General features: G+C 34.8%; 1 protein-coding gene across 1 annotated transcript in view; it reads right to left on the bottom strand.

Moving 5' to 3' along the window:
- Window positions 1-18,156, bottom strand: part of SLC25A21 (solute carrier family 25 member 21) — a 257,460-nt gene that overhangs the window by 105,227 nt on the left and 134,077 nt on the right. Inside the window, exon 2 of the mRNA XM_035326974.1 lies at window positions 9,557-9,605. Within this exon, the coding sequence (XP_035182865.1) occupies window positions 9,557-9,605 (49 nt within the window). The remainder of the gene's footprint in view (window positions 1-9,556; window positions 9,606-18,156) is intronic.

Raw genomic sequence — 18,156 nt, 5'->3', positions numbered from 1 at the left:
AGGAGACGAGAGGAGACGAGAGGAGACGAGAGGAGAGGAGACGAGAGGAGAGGAGCTCAGCACTGGGATGGGAATTTCTGAGTGCTGGTACAGTAGTGGCAGGAGAGACGTCATAGTTGCAGACTGTAACACCTCATTTGGAAACTGGCTGTGAATTTAAGTGCTGGTTACACTGTCCTAGTCGAAATTGCCTGTAGCGGTTTTGGTATCATTCCTCATTGCTATGAACTAGCAGATAAATAGGCAAATACATCTTCATGTCCAAAATGAATAAATCAGATTCATAAACATTGTAGAGAACAGTCCACATTATATTGAGTGCTAAGAATCTAACATTAGTTCTTTCTCATCATTTGAGTGAGGTAATTTACGTAGCTCAAAGAAGGTATATTAGCACATTATGATAATTTAGATTTTTTTTTTTTTTAACAGCAATAGAATATCATATCCTGAGGAATCCTATGGGAATTCCTATGGGAATCTAAATAAATACAATAATTAAACACATTTATTTTTTAATGTAAACCATAACACATAATATAACACTACAGGATATTCTCTGTACAAGTATGGATATATTTTTTCAGACCTCTTAGCCTGACCTCCATTGACCCCCATATCCAAAATGTTTAAAACTGAATTTCATGTTTGTCGTGATTTCTGATGCATGTATCCATTCTCATATCTATATAAATCTTGAGATACCACAAACAGGAACTAAGCAACTCTACACCTCTTTTATTTCTTTGGTAGGTTCTACCTAGAGAAGCAGCCAACTGTACAATGAGCATATTTTGGAAGGCATTTAGTCCTTGGTTCTCTCCCAGTAGACAGTGCTACAAAAGAGTTATTCCAACATATCAGTAATCCATGACATGGCTCTTACCTATAGTTACAGTTTTGGAACTCTTTTGTCACATTTGCTGACTCTGCCTGGAAGAGGGTTATCTGTAGTTTTATGTTATAAAAGGAAATATTTCCACAAAATTAAAATAAAAACAAAAGGAAGGAAAAAATTCAGAGCTTTCCTGGATTTAAACCAGGAGTGCACAATGTGCAGCCCATGAAATCATAAAATGCAGTCCATACCACCCTCTTGAAACTGCATCATGAGGACACAGCTAATCACCTGCAGTTTTTTCCAGTGCTAGTGATCTTAAACATCAATAAACTTTCTTTTCTCTACCAAGGAAGATACTGTACAAGTACAATCAAGTGTGTCTTTATACATATTTTTTAAAGATGTAAATACAAGATATGTAGATTAGAGAAGGGAAACCCTCAGGCTCTTGTCGTATTACAAGTTCTGCCCATGTAGCTGCCAGGAATTGTTTACATGAAGCTGGTACCTGATCGTTGTAAGTAGTGGAAATCCAAACACAGAAAGAGTATTGTGCTATGGCATTAGAAGGAAAGCAAAACATAAATTAAAGGGACCTGAAATGAACTATTCTAGTTCACTGTCGAAATCAGATGAAAAGCAGAACAACAAGCATAAAATTCTGAAAAGCACAAATGCATGTTTACATTTGGCAGTTGTCCATAGTCAAAAGCCTGGTCACTAATAGGATGGATAATATTTGGTATGTCTTTTAGTATGATTTCCAGTTGTTCCTCAGATTGCCTGCACAAGGAATCATTTGTAAAGGATTCTACAAAACAGAGCTGTGCTTGAGATGTGTAAAAGGACAGACAGAAAGATGAACCTAAACAAAAATCTGCAACAGAAAAACAGACTACATGTTGAAGAGCACTAAGGCCACTCCAAGTCATCTTTGATCCATCTTCCTTCCAGAAATACAAGATATACCTTACACACCTACTGGTCTGAAAATAAAACGTGCAACATACCATCAGACATTTCCTCTTGTCAGTCTTGGCTCTTCCTCAGGCATTCTTTCTCATTTGCTCTCTGCGGGAAACTGTCCACTTGCTTCCACTCCTGAGAAGTTCATTCCCACATCTGCTGCTGCCTCTCTACTTAATCCTCCTAGGATAGTCTCAGCATTTGCCTCCTGCACACAGACCATTTCTCTTCCTTCTAGTGGAAGAGACTGGCCAGCTGCACACCTGTCCAGATAGCTAATTAGGCATCTAGAGTTTATTTAAAAATATATATATATATATATATATTCCCTACCATCCTTAGAAACAGGGAAAGAATTCTTTAAAAGGGAAATAGATATTAATCCACTATCTTGAGCATGTTCAAAGTGAATATGGCTTATTTGGCGGGTGTTGGAAATTTCACACTGTTATATCTCTCAAGTGAGTCAAAAAATAAGGTTGTTTTTGTATGGCCAGTGTAATGGCACAGATAACACGTAACTTAAAAAGGTAATATCATTGTGCTGCTCTGTAAAATGGAAATGATGTTTAATGGGATTTCAGTTTCTTAAGAAAGCACCTAAAGTTCATAAAAATACACAGTAAATGGCAGAATGTTCAATAAAAGTTACAGAAAAGCTTCAGAAAAGAGCTCTGACAGTCTATTTTGCTGACACACAAACATTCAGTTTCTAACAGAGTGGTGATATGCTTATTCTAAAATAAGAAACATTATGTTAGAGTTTTTACAAAAATCAACGCAGATTTGAAATAGAGATACTGTTAAGCACTTTTGCAGTTTGACCACAAATGGCACAGTATCACATAAGGAGATGATGATATACAGTTCTTTTTATTCCAAAGGATCTCAACAGTCTTTATAAAACATACATATGGTACACCTACGAATAAAAATAAAATAAAATAAAATAAATAATAATAATAATAATAAAAACATAACAGAAATCACTTTGACCAGCACTGCATATCAGAGCATCTGTTTAACAGTGCACATCGATACTGTTGTTTAATTCAGGGAAGGATTGAAGTTGGAATACTACATCTAGCTGGAATTATTAGCCCGTATGCCCTTATTAATTCCTAACCGTTTGTATGTAGAAGGAATATAAAGGGCAAATTACTGACGTCTGGATCACATCCACATCCAAATCATTGTAAACTTGAGATAAGTTCTTATTATACAAAACTTGGGTCTGTAAGGAAATATTCAAAGCATTTAAATGCTGAAATTCAAATGCCAAAAACAGAGTATCAGCTACAAAATGCACACAGACCATATGAACAATTGTGCTGAAAGCCACTGATAAATCAAGTAAGACTAATCCCAGAGAAAAGCCTTGATATTTGTTTGAAATAAAGACATTAAACTGATTTGGTCAGGAATTATTTTTATATTTTTTCCCCAAAATGAAAACAATGACAACAACAAAAAACTTTTATCAGGAAACAATCAGTTTAAATACATTTTTATCTACATTTTTAGATGATAGTGGTTGTTCTCTATGCTTTCAACATTTTCAACCCAAAACTGCTGTTTTTCTGGATAAAAAAAAAAAAAAAGAATCTTAAGTGAAAATTTCCAAAAGTCAAAATTAATTAAATGAAGTGTTTCACTGGCCAAATTTAATTGTTTTTATAGTAGCCTTCTGAGATTTCAACTCAACAGAATATGGAATTGTTTGGTATCCTAATAATTTTCCCAGGACAGGAAGACTATTTATGCTTAAAACTATTACGAATGTAGCTAGAGCAGTTCACATGAAGTAACATGAACTTAACACAGCATGATGTGAACCAAGTCAGCTATGATCATTTGGAAATTGTAACATTGTATAAGGAAAATGAACTCTTCCTTAAACCATGTTTTTTAAGAAACAGGCTCCACTACTGCTCACTTAAACAAAAAAGAGCAGAAATCAAAGAGGAATTAATGATATAAAGGAAGTAGCTCTTGCAAAACAACAGATGGAATGAGATCGGAAACACATGTAGTAAGCTGAACTTCTTTAATAAGACCAAAATGACAGAACTGGAACAAAGGAACAAAATGGATAAACACACACACAAATCAGCAGAACAGTTGCTAACGAGAAATGGATCTGTATTGCACAGTTCAAATTCGGACTCAGATCCCAAATTCTTTTCTAAATTTATGGCTTTAGATCCATGATGTTGGTCTGGATTGTTGCAGAAAGAGTGGCAAACCATTCAATCTTGATCATGACTAGAGGAAATCTTTCTCTAAACTTTCTAAGGTGAATTATTGGCCTTATTTTCTAATGTTGATATTCTGGATCACATAAAAGATGGAAAATCAGTTCACACAAAGATCCTGCTCTAATGCTGAACTATGTAAAAAGGCATTAAAGTAGAAGCAAAGTATTTTTCCCAGATTCTACCAAAGGTGGGAAACAGCTTTAAGAAAAATAACAGGGATGTACACTAGGTTGATAAGGAAAACAAGTAACATATTCTCCTGAGAAACAAGTAAGAGATTTTGAAGGAATGTCTCTTACGTTCTCTCTTGGGCTTTGCTTTCCAATTTGCACACATCCATCCCAATGTGAGGCCATGTTATGAAGACACAAGTCAGAAAATAGAAGAGAATACTTAAATAAAGAATAAAAATATTAAAACTATCTGGAAATGTCATTATTTGAATTAAGCAGAAAAGCATTAAAACCTTGCCTGTTGAATATGTTTAATTTGTAATGATACAAGTTATCTTGATGGCTATCTTTAAACAATAAGTAATTAGACTTCCTCCAAACCCTTTAGATGGTAGTTGGATTACAATAACATTTACCACTCTCTGAATATGCTGTGTGGAATTAAAACCCCTTAATTTTCAAGGGGTATGAACTAATATATTTCCACTGAATTCAGCACAGATATGGAGCATAATTTTGTATTAGTATGACGTAAGAGAAAACATCTTTCTTTTAAATATTTGTCTCAAAATGTAGTTATGTCAAATTGCTGCCAAAATGAAAGAGAGAAGTAAACTATTCATCTAATCCATATAAAAATATTTCTGTTCACAAGACCTCCAGACACAAATCTTTTTAGATGCCTTATGTATTTGAAATTTTTCAGTGATATCTTGTTATTTTTTCTTTATTTTTTCAAAGCATTTAATCACACATTTCTTCATCTGTGTTTTCTATTAAATTCTGTCATGTAGATACAATTGTTAAAAAGAGTTATAAAATATGGTTTCCATTTCCTAACTAAAGAATACTGAGCCACATCCAAAATGAGTATTTCCATTTCAATATATGCTTCACAGTATTTATGAATACTTGCATTAGCAACTTTGAAATTTGTTTTCATGAAAAGTGAAGTGACAGAAATTCAGATATATAAATATTGTTGATTAATGAAAAAGAGGAAGTAAATGTAAAGGTAACCAGCATTTAAACCTAATGAAATATTAGCCAACATTTTATTTCTGGTCATAGGATTTATAAGTTCTAATTTTGCAGTATCTCTCTTGGCTGCATGCATTTTAGAGATGTTAAAATGTAATAGCAAGGAAAATTATTCGCCAGTGCAGGTAGTTTGGAAGTTAGCAGGCTCCTGAAAATGTCAGTTTTATGGCAGCAACCCAGTAGCAGGGAAATTAATGAATTAATTAATATTTATCTATTTATCTATCTATTTATTTATTTATTTATTTATTTATTTATTATTTTTATTTTTTATTTTCTGCCTAAAACTTGAAGGTGTTCAAATCTATGGGACCACATAAAGGCATAACCTGGAGCCACAGTGACTCCATCCTCCAGTCAGGTTTGCCTGATTGATCCCTCAAACAGCTTTCCCTCAACTTGTGATAGCTTTCTGTAATTCTCTTCCTTTTGCTCTGCAACTGCTCCTGTGAGCTATTGCACAAGTATAATTTTTTCAGCAGTAAAAGGCTATTAATTTATGAATTTTGTATGTTTGCTTAAACCAAAACATGCTAGTAGAGCCAAAGGATAACCTCTAGGTGGAAAAGTACTCCCCTAATTTTAATATAAAAGTAATATATATATATGACAATGTTTTGTCCTACTTATCTTGATCTAGAATACCTTTTATCATCCTTTTGTAAGTCTAATGAATGACATTACAGCTCACATTAAACATAAGAAAAGAAAAGGATTTGAAAATAAGCAAAACCAGACTAAGACACTTTTCTATTCTCTTCCCAGTAAAGAAAGACCGTATAGGCTTCTTAATTAAAAAAATGAACCCTCTGTGTCTTGACTGTGTCTGTACCAGAGACATCTTACTTGTTACTGCTCTCCCTGCTCATACATAGACAGAAACACTTACCAAGTTCTGTAAAACTTGCTCGTAATTAAGATGACAAAAATGGAGATTTATTTAATCTACAGATCACTAAATTAATCCTAAGAGTGACTGGTAAATAAAACAGCTAAAAAAAAGTCTCTGTCATATTGAGAGACTAACAAATATAGCACAAATATTTGAATAGTGTCTCATCAGAAACTATACCAATATATTTTCTAATTCAGAAGAGAGCTTTATTTCAAAGAAGAATTAAAGGGCTAAAACAATGGATTATAAGTTATCTCTATCTAGCCAGGTTACTTACACGAATTTCTGAAAATAGTGATGTTTGGTGTTCTGATAGATAACAAAATAAAATTATTGTCCAGTCCTATTAAGAAACAAACAAACAATCAAAAAAACAGTCTTTTAAGCATTTTGCTGGTCTGTAGTTTATAAAAATGCATTTATAAATATTTATATTATTCCTTCTCAGATATGTGTTATGAATAAAGGAGTCAAGCATTGTTACTGTAAAATAAAAGAAAATTACTGAACACAGAAAAGATATTGCAAAATGTTGTCACAAAAGAGCCAAACCATTTTCCAAGGTTTCAAAATAATCTTTGACAGGAACTTTCATTTCTCCAATTTTTTATTAAAAACATACACACACACACAAATTATAACAACCAAGCCATGACACTGAGCTACAAATCCACTAGATGTGAGCCTCTGGCATCCCCCCTAAACTTCAGAATGCTTATTTAGATCAAATAAGATTCCACTCATTTGAAAAAGCCATGGGACTTTCCACCAAACAAATGCTTAACAGAAAAAATGCAGAAAACTCAAAACACCATAAAAATTAAGCAACAAATAGTGGTTTTAAAATACTTTCACCTAGTCATAAAACAAACAAACAAACAAACAAACAAATAAATAAAACCCAGCAACCTATATTATCTGGATAAGGTGGAAGCGATTAAGAAATGAGAGATTATCAATCCAATGTTAGAAAAGAGTGAGTGCACCGCAGTGCTGAGAGATACTGAAACAAAATAAAGTAAATGAAAATGTATTACAATCCATTTTCAATTCAAAATTAATAATTAAAAACAATGTTTCACATGAACGTCTGTGCGGCCACGAATTAACCTGCTATAGCAGTTTTGAGAACTTTGGACTGTTGCAAAACAAAGGGAAGGGGCATGAACATGACACTGAATGGACAATGAGATCAAATCCTTTATTATTGGTTATACCATTGGCTTTCAAGATGTAAATATTTATATCTACTAGCCAAAACTAACCTCCGCAGAATTACCAAAATCCGTATAATATCTCTGAATACATCTGCACCACCAGAACACAGAAAAGTTATTACTTGGATACAGCTCAATTCTGCAAGGAGTTGCAGTTAACTCAGTGGCAGAGAAATTTGCTTAGTGGCTTTTTTACTTTATTCAGCCCTTTGTTTTTGCCATGAACTGTAATCTGATTTCTTTTACACACCTATTTTTCTTCCATTTTTTTTTCTTCTTTCTTCTTTAATTCCGCTATGTATGGACTCAGGTTTCACATTTAAAGGGCTCTTAATTTTTATAATTTTTATAATTTTTTTTAAAATGTTGAGAAAGCTTCACAAACATCTCCTTACACTCTTCAATGCTACCCATTTCTGGATCTCAGATTTTCTATATTAACAGCAAAACAAAAAACGGTAAAATCTGGAGTAGAAATGGGGAAATCTGTCCTTCTTCTGAACATCCACTGTAAGTTTGATTTCTGTCAGAAAGCTGAGAGTATATCTGTTAATTGCCAGCTTATCAGAACACACATAAGTAATTTTTTTATGATACATGATATGCAGCATGTTCAGAATCATGGATGATAGTAAGGATAGTATTAACTTATTTGAACCAAGACTGGAGGCATGAGGATGGGTTGGATGACAACCTCAAAGGCAGGAACGAGATAAGGAGTAAAACAGTGATGCTGCATTTATGCTATGGAAGAACATGACACATAGTTTAGTACAAAAGAAAACGGGAAGAGGGAACTCAGCCAGAGCTTTAAAGAATTCTTACAGCACAACAGGCCAAAATGATACCACTAAAGCATATCCTATGAGAACCACAGGAGAGACAGAAGAGCAAGACAGATTTTTTTTTTCTTGTAAGTTTGGTCTTGTATCTGTTTTGCTTTTACCCGCTTGTTTCAGTCTTTAATTTCAGTCTTTCTATGTAAATCACATTTTAATTGAAAAGTCTCAGTGTACTGAGAGGGGCACACATAGGACCCAGTTGAAACTACTGGGTGTATTGTCTCTATATGAATCAATATATTCCATATTATGAAGGCATCCAGAAGAATCTTCAGAGCAAACTCCAAGCACGAAGGAGTACCTGCTGCACCCAGGCAGCAGTTAATGTGGATGGAGCCTCCATTGCTCTCCTATGGTTTGGGGCAATGACCACAGATGGCCTCCTTCTGCAAAAAGCAAGCTGCAGAAAACTTATCTCAAGGCCTTAGGCAAACCCCAGAACGTGATTTAAACATAAGCCAAAATATATCTATAGCAAATTTACATTGCCAGACTGAAACTAGAACATAAAGTCCTCTTTGACTGCTTAAAGCATATTTCAAACACCACAACTGATGTCCTCACTATTTGTAGAGGGGTCTGATACATCTCCCAGTGAAACGTTTTCACTTAGATGAATGGGACCTAGGCAGAGCTGTAGGTATATGGTATTTGAGCAGGCTGCCCAGGGAAGCAGTTGAGTCTCCATCCCTGGAGGTATTCAAAAGACATAGATGCGGTGCTTAGAGACATAGTTTAGTGGTAAGGACACAACTATTATTAACTGATATTTTTCAGTTTCAATAAACAACATTGAAAAAATCATTTGACCAAATTTTCCAGGTCACTTCATCATTTATGCTCACACATAAACTAATAGTCAGAAAAGGAAATAGGGACAAAAGATAAAAGCACAAAGTTACATAGCTCATAAAGCAAATATGGAACACTGCATTTCACCATTTTTATCATTTGTATCAGCTCTCAGAAATTTGTGAAAATTATTTTGGAGGCAATATGGCATTTTCCACTTAAATATTGCTGCAGATGATACAGATAGTAAGTGAATTTAACTGTGGCCCTCTTCATATAATAGGATTTTGTTACAATGTTAAAAATACATGTCAGAAAACATATTTAACACCTTTAGATGACCTCTAATCAGAAATGTGTTATGCTATTCAAATTCCAACTGCCAAATGCTGTAGATACAGGTAAGTAAATATAAATGCCATTAAAGGCACAAGTTATCTTACTTGGAGAAGTTCTAGCATTTTATTTTTTGACAGCTCCTAATCTGGATATCTTCCAGTGTCAACAAAACATGTTCAAGCAGAATCTTACCTTGTTTTCACTACATCAAGGGGATGCATCAGGCAAATTTCTACAAGACCTATAAAATAATAATAAAAAAGGCCTAATTAGCATTTGTACAAACAGTAGTTTCATTTTCATGGACTCCAGTAGTTTTTGAAGTTTAAAAAGTAAAGTAAAAACCTAAATGTATCCTTGATGTTACAGTGTTAAAATATCTCATATATTAAGCATACTCTTCTGTAGGGTATTGGAACCTTCAGAGATTTTAGACAGTACACCCAGTGATAGTTGTTTACTGCAGTGGGGAAAGTGAGGACATATGCTATGTGATAATTTTATTCATTGTTTTTGCTTAGCTTCCTGCCTTAAGAACACCAGGCATATTGGACAGGCATCATAAATAAATATATTAAGTACTGTTGAAAGTAGTGAAGGAGGGGAGTTCAGGTTTCCCACTCTTGTGCTGACACTGATGAACTGTCCAGGTTTTCCCATTCCTGTTTCACCACCTATCACCCCAATTCACATTCTGGGGACTTTCCATGTTCGAGTGGAGGGTGTGGATAGCAAGGGGAAAATGCTGAGGAAAAAAGAGATCTGGAAAATCCCTATTGCACCTGCCACCACTGGCTTTGAAATTGGTTCCATTACTGTTTTCCACCCACCTGCTACCTCATTAGAAGTCCAGAATTTTGTCACCCACATTTTGCTCCTGCTCCATGGCATATGCCACCTTTCAGAGAGTGTCTGAGTTTCTCTACATTTTCTTACATTTGCTAGGCTTGCCTACATCTTTGTCCATTTTATATATCACTCTCACTTCAAACAGCAAACATACAAGAAGAACATGTATTTAACAAGATAACAGTAAAAGTATATTTTGAGATCTGTCAATATAAAGAGAAGACAAAAACAACTGCACAAATTTTAAAGGATTTTGAACTACAGAGAAAAAATGCATCTGTACATCCAAGATATTAGATTACCATATCTTTGAATTTTCTGTGCCCTGGCTTATTAAGACTAATAAGGTTCCATGGTTGCTTTTTATCCGGAGTAAGAAATTTAATGGTATAACATGCAAAAACTGTTTCTGAAAACTATATTGATCATAATGTTTCAATGCATCTGTTTTACTTATTCATTATTTTAGCAAGAATAATTACAAAACACTTGTAATATAGAATGTGTATTTTGGTGATTCATGGATAAACTTCCAAAAATCTTAATCATAGAATTATAGAATCACAGAATTTGTTTTGGGTTGGAAGGGACATTAAAGACCATTCAGTTGCAGTGTCCCTGCCATGGGCAAGGACACCTGCTGCTAGATTAAGTTGCTCAAAGCCCCATACCACCTGGTCTTGAACACTTCCAGGGATGTGGCACCCACAACTACTCCCGGCAACTTGTTCCAGTGTCCCTACACCCTTAAGTGAAGAATTTATTTCTAATATCTAACCTAAACCTATTCACTTTCTCAGCCTCTCTTCACAGGAAAGATGAAACTTGATTCAGAAAAACATTCTTATTCAGGTTAGAATATCTTCAAAGAAAGACCTTTATTTACACATACTAGAGAGACCTACAGAAGTCCATGTTAAAGTTCCACTAGGTGCTCTCCTCTTTCATACGCCACGTTCTTTTGGTACAGATGCTGTTCTCATATTTTAATGCCACAGAATATGGCTGGCCTTACTAAAGTTAACAGTCTCTAAAACTTAAAGCAATTTATTACATGCTAGGCTCCTGATAACTTTCACTTCACACAGAAGTGAAAATATCATGAAACTTGAAATGCCTCCCCCCACTCTCCCCACATCGACTATTACTACTGAAGCAATGGAATTTGCATTTTGGCCCTGTTCTGCAGCAGACTTGATGCAAAAAGATTCTTGTGGGGTTCATGCAGGAGTCAGGCTCTGCCTGGGCAGTGAACACTGCAGTATCAGAAACTGAGTTGCTTTTTTCATTACTGATTATAAATCTAAGTGAGGATTACAGTTTCCATTTTAGAATTACTAAAGGTAGTAGTTCAAGTATAATAGGAAAACAGTTTTATTTTATAATTACTATTTTGAAGTTTATGTAAGAAAGGATTAAATTTCAAAACATTATCTATTTTCTATTTCAACTTTATCCAGACTTCCTGAGTAATACATGTTCTTATCTAAATAAGCCTTTTACATTGACCCAAAGCATTAGCAGAGGGAAAATTCTCATTATAGTCAAAGGAAACTTAGCCAATACATGCAATATGTATGTAATTTTTTGAATGTTAAAATGTTTAAAATGAGTTATTTGCATAAAATACTTGATGAGAGTTCCAATTAACATATACAATTTTTCCACTTTTCTATCATTACACTCTAATATATATAGCTTGCAAAACATAAAACTGGACAGATAACCTCTTTCACCTAGCTATTTGCCATTATATTTGAAAGAGTATCAAACTAATATTTGACCCTTATTTTATCATATTTTCTCTCCTCTCCATGCAATATTTCAGTTTTGGAAAAAAGGAAAACAGCATACATTGGAGCAACCATAGAGTATTAATATTAGTAATAAGGACGGTCATTCAAAACCATGTAATTCAATATTTTCAATATTTTTTCTGGAAAGCAAGAGTTGTAGTTGTTATTTCTGAACAGGTATATTTATTGCCATAATTATCACCCAGGAATGACTTCTATTTTACTAAAATAAGAACAAATCACATGCCATGTAAGGGAACACAGTCTGTAAGCTTTCTGTCCTGATTCTGTCCCAAAACCTATAAACTACTCCACAGCTGCCAACAGGTGCTTTACAAGTGGAGCTGCAGTCGAGTGTTTCAGTGCTGGCAGGGGGCATAGCCTACGAGTTTTTTCCTTTCCAAATACCCTCCTTTTCCAACTTCTCCTCCCCTCACTAACTCTTTTATCCCTCCCGACCCCCTCCCAAGTTTTTGATCTCTTCCATCTTGTTTTGGCAGATAGAGCCTACAGTAGGGGGCCAAGCATGGGGCCGAGTTGTTCACTCTATTCTGTTTTTGCAGCATTAATGTCCATTTTGGGAGAAAAGTGTAGATTGCGAGAATTTGGCTCTATTTTCTTGGTCCTCATAGGATAATTTTTAATTCAGGCATTCTTCCAGCAACTGAATCAGATGAATTCTAAGGTCTTTGGCAAGGGATCTGTTTTGATAACTTCAGGATTCTATTGGTTATCTACCTTTCTCAGTCTTTCCTTTGTCCCATCATTTAATTATGCACTAGGTTTTAAATGGTGTATAATTACTTAATTTCACCAGAAAGAACTCTTCAAAAGATTCTGGGATTATTACATGGTTCTCTGAAGAGCACCGAAGAAGCACACACTGTGCAAGACACTAATGATGGAATGGCTACAAACACAAGCTATATTTTTCCATCTACTATAGTAGTTATGCAAATAATTACAACATCCTACTTGATAGCCTGCCCAGAAAGTGTGGTGGCCCTACTAAATTACAAGTACTCTGAGATGTGCCCAATAAAATAAAATATATTGCTCTTTCTTTAACTAACATTCATCAGCTTTGTGATAAATTCAATTAGCACTATGAAAATCTAATTTGCTGAATTGATATATCACTGTGTAATGTATTTTGACTTGTTGCATTGTGATGACTACTGCTTACCAACTTTATTTCATGGTAAAGTAGTTAACATTGCTACAGACAGACTGATCAAAAATGTATTCCAATTGTCCCATTGGGTCTCCTTGGAGATGTCACATGTGAACTAACCCAGAGTGATTTATGATGGCCTAATTCTGTGCAAAAAACCCCTCAGATCCAAAAAGCCGAACAAGATCACAAAGGAAATACAGGAAAGAACAATTACTAGGGCAGTCCAACATTTCTTGTCTTCTGGGTGGGAATACATTCCTTGTGAAAACTTGATACTAACCATAAAGCAAGACATAATCAATATCTGTGTAGAAGAAATAACCAGCTGTCATCATTGACATCCTCTAAGTGTACACAAGTGGAATATCAACAACCAAGAAGGGAGTCCAGGGTTATATTACGTAAAACACACTGCTGATTAACTAAGCCTGCACGGAGGGAAGAATATGTCAAAAAATACTGACCCCCCCCCCCCCCGTACAACCCTCCTCATTAGAGAATTTTCCCATTTCCAGCTAGCATAGCCTATTTTCAAAGTGTTTCCCATTTTGGATTATATTACATTTCCCTCTACACGATTCACACTTAAAATCTCAAATTGGCAATTTTTGTTTACTTCTCTTCAAAGAAAACATTGTGGTGACTGGTGCATATGTTCCTTTGCTCTTTGTTCCTCTTTTCTATCACACAAAAAAATCTTGTATCAATAATCATATAATATGACCTGATAATACTATGGCTCTGTTTAAAAAAGGCTCTAATTCTCCATCTGGCAAAAAGTGAGAGATTTCAGTTACACAGGACTCTCCTCATCTCCCCAAGTGTTTCTGTGCTTCACCTATTCACTGAATAGGGAGAAAAATGAAATCTAGCTAACAGTACTTGCTAAATAGCACAGATAGGAATAGAATCATTATGGTTTTGATCCTCCTTATGAGACAAATTCTTGCCCTTAGCTCTTCTTAGACCCTCAAAATTATGAAATGACAAGTGTAAAGTGTCTGTGACACACAGTGATCTGTCTTCCAAGAAACTCAAGTAGTTAACCCTCTACATGTTTTCTGCAAAACGCACCCTGAAAGGGTGTTCCAACACAGATTGAGGAGGTGCAGAGCATGATCCACGTGTGTTAGTTCAGACAACCCCTTGCAGTGCAGAAGTCATTATGCACCCTCCTACCCTTGTGTTACTCATTTCCCTGGAATAACACAGTCACTGGAGAAACACAACAGAAAGGAGACTGGTCATAGAAAATGTGGCAATAAACACATCGGGCACTGCATATTGTATAGCTGGAACAGTTTGTATTTATTTTGGCTTTTGCATAGATATAGTTACAATGTAAGAAATGATCATAAATATTTTATGCATACTACACATTTCCTTCTGAAAATAAGTCTGACAGACAAAAGATTGTGTTGATCTTTGTATCCTAATAAAACAATGACATATTCTTCTTAAGTCTGTCTGTTAGCTAAAACACTTTATTTGACACAATGAAGTGTGGAACCTCTTCCTGATTATAACAACATTGCTTGAACAATCAAAGTCTGTAGAAAAGTATCCCTGCAGTCAATTCTATACAGGCTAATTTTTATTAGCCTGTTGTCCTGCTGCATCTCCACAGACACAGCTTTTATCTGTTCTGTAAGGGTACATCTCTCTCATAAAAGACAACCAAATTCTAGGTTCACTGCAATATAAATGGCAGCTCACTGCTTTTCCAGGGAAATAGTCACATGTTGTGCCCTTCCAAATTGTAGTATGTGTTATGTAGGCTCCAAGGAAAAATACAGAGTAGTATACATGGGATATGCTGGAAAAGACCCATGTATTAGACTTCACTTAAAAAAATGACAGTTATTTTAACTCTTGCCCAAGATTCTATTTAGCACTGTGGTATGAGATTAACTAATGGTACTCTGGAGCTTCTCACAAACATTAATTAACCTTTTAGGTAATGAGCCAAATCAATGCTTTCCTTATAAAATGCGGATAAATAGAATGTTACTCCCAAAAAATACTCCATAATGGCAATGCAGCATTTATGAGTCATTCTTCCTTAGAGACCTTGTCTACACTGAGAAAATATACTAGAAAACATGTTAATTAAACAAGATGTTGAATATGATTTTTCCCTTGGTGTGGACAAGGATGCCTGTGTTTAAAAATGTGTTAGCTGATCACAGTTAATCCCAGGAGGAGCTCATAATTTACCATCATTACCTAATGCATTTTAGAAGAAGGTTTTTGCATGCTTACAGGAGAAGCTGGGTCATGCTCAACATTTTGTTAGGTAACTGTTTCCTTAACAGATGCAATCCATCAGTGCAGCATTGCTATCTGGAAACAGGAATAGCAGGAGCAGTGATTGTCTGGTTTTCAAAAAAACACAGGACTTCAGCTAGAGGCTGATGCTTTGCCCATAACACCTCTGCTGAAAATGGCCAGAATCTGTCTGTAGGGTGTTCTCAGATCTCTCTCCACAAAAGCAATTCAGCCTCTGTTGAATTCATGAGGGCTTCTTGATTGTATAGCAAACTAGCATGTTAAACTTCAAGGTTTCAAGTAAATGTTACTCGCTGTTACTCGCTGTTACTCACATCCTAGGTACATGGAAGACAGGAGCTCGAAATGAGTGTTTTGAGCAGCATGTCATCTGGACTAGCTGCTGCTCAGCTTAAGCCCCCTACAGCTTCTGAAGTCCCAATCCACAGACCCAGAAATGTAGTCATGCTGCATACTCACACCATAAAGTCTAAACTGCTCATCTTAGGTGCTGACTATGCCTACCTAGTATCTACATGGTTTCACTGATCCCTGCCTAGTAAAGAAGCATAATCAATAAAGAAGTATAATATCCATTATTATTATTACCTGATGATATGCAATGTGATGATATGTTTGTATGCATAAATATTTATATGCATTTATAGCCTTTGAAAAGGCAAATTCCACCTTGTGAAGCCACCTGCATATATAAGTAGTAAGAGGTTACTGTAGTAATAAATCACCATTTGCAATGCAGTACACGTGAGTAAGGAATATATGGTGAATATCTTAATCTTTTTCTTCAAGACCCTGATATGTAGTGAAAATAATAATAATAAATAAAAAAGAATAAAGGTTGTCTTAAAAAAAAGAAAAAAGAAAAAAAGATTATTTCTTATATTTTACTCCCTTTTTGTATTATCTTTATGGTATTTTGAAATTGAAGATAAATGACCCTGTCAAGCTATGCAGGCGTTCTACCATAGAACAAGTTTTTTCTCTTTTTCAATCCAACACACAGCCAAGGTGATACATGTAAATCCACTGCAAGTAAAATTGGTGTAAGTGAGCTAACCAGACACACAATATGCATCAATCTTGTACTTAGTAAAAAAATAATATTTTACTAATATATTTCTTGCCTCTGGAGAAAAATATCTACCTAGATATAATATTGAAAGTATGCATGGCAAACTACTCTAAATTTAGCACAAATTTATTCACTATTTGTTTTTCACAATGTTTTGGAACAATCAGCTAAATCGGTATATTATGCTCATGCTGCCAGCAATATCCACATCTTTATACTTACTTTTGCCTGGAATACAGCTCAGTGAATCTTATAATGTGCTTCCATTAAACTGCTCAGTGCTCACCTAGGCACTGACATTTAGGTACTAGGCCATTTAGGTACTGGCACAAATGATAATGAAGAAAAATGTTGTAGAGAACATACCAAAAAGCTCAGAAACATACTGCTTCCTCAAGTGGCATAAATTATTGTGCTTCTTCTAAGGGAACGAAGACACATGAAAAAAAAAAAAAAAAAAAACAAAACTGAAATTACCAAACATTTTCTCTAATTTCTTAATTATTAGTAAGGCAATGCAATATGCAGCTCCACAAGTCACCATTTAGAATGTTACAGAAATTTGCTTCACCTTAACTTCCATTCAATTCCAAGTTACATAACAATAACAATAAAAACATAACAACATTTCTAAATAAAATAAATAGTTCTGGGCAAAATCAGATTTTTTTTCTGAAATGATTAGCAATAAAGAATTATTTATATAAGTTTTTTTTTTTTTTTAATTTAGTCTTTCTACTTCCTTTAATGATCTTGTATTGACATTAAAGCTTTGACTTATAAAATAAACACTTGCAATTTACAAACTTAAGTATCTGAGTCTCCAGACACAAGTGAAAGGCTACATAGTGGGTAAATTCTCCATAAATTCTTCGGCAAGTATTACGTACTATTATGTCACTCACAGATGACATGTTCTTTCCATCATTTGTGTCTAAAAAGGAAGTTTTTAAAACATAACTGAAGGGACCACTGAGGTCAGCACCAGGTTATACTATGTTTGTGTCACTACAGCTTTAGATATTTCAATGCATATTGAATCAATATACCTGCAATGAAAATGTGTAACCTATATTTTCTTTGCTGTTATAGTAAAATGCTTTTCAATAAACTTGTTTTCATAAGAAGTTTGACCATTCATATGTCCCAGAGCTACTGTAATCTTCATTACTAATGCTGATCTAAGAGCATGGACATTATTCTATTTCTTGACACATTTAACATTCTCTAATGAATAAAGCAAACAGCTTATGGTTGCTTGGACTGTCACTCGATTGCCCCTGAGGGCTTTAATGTCTTTAAAATAGGCCTCCTAGTTTGTATTTAACTACCTTGTCCACAGAGGTCTGAAGGGTAGAGCAGATCAAAGATGTGCTGGAAACATAAAAAGCAGCTGTCCTTCATTTACCTTTAATTAGCTACATCTGACCAGATTCTTTATGGCTTCTTTGTCACGCATTCAACAGACTATAAGCCTTCTGACCTGTCCTTGAGGACTGTACTGTTTTAAGAGTTTCTACAAAATTTAAGTTTAAAATATATAATACAGAACCTTGAAAAAATCTTTGGTCTCACTTTGGAACTACAACCCGAGGAAAAATGATTTTGG

The sequence above is a fragment of the Oxyura jamaicensis genome, chromosome 5, assembly GCF_011077185.1.
Source record: "Oxyura jamaicensis isolate SHBP4307 breed ruddy duck chromosome 5, BPBGC_Ojam_1.0, whole genome shotgun sequence".
Taxonomy (NCBI): Eukaryota; Metazoa; Chordata; class Aves; order Anseriformes; family Anatidae; genus Oxyura; species Oxyura jamaicensis.
This window is presented reverse-complemented; position numbering and strand designations above follow the sequence as displayed.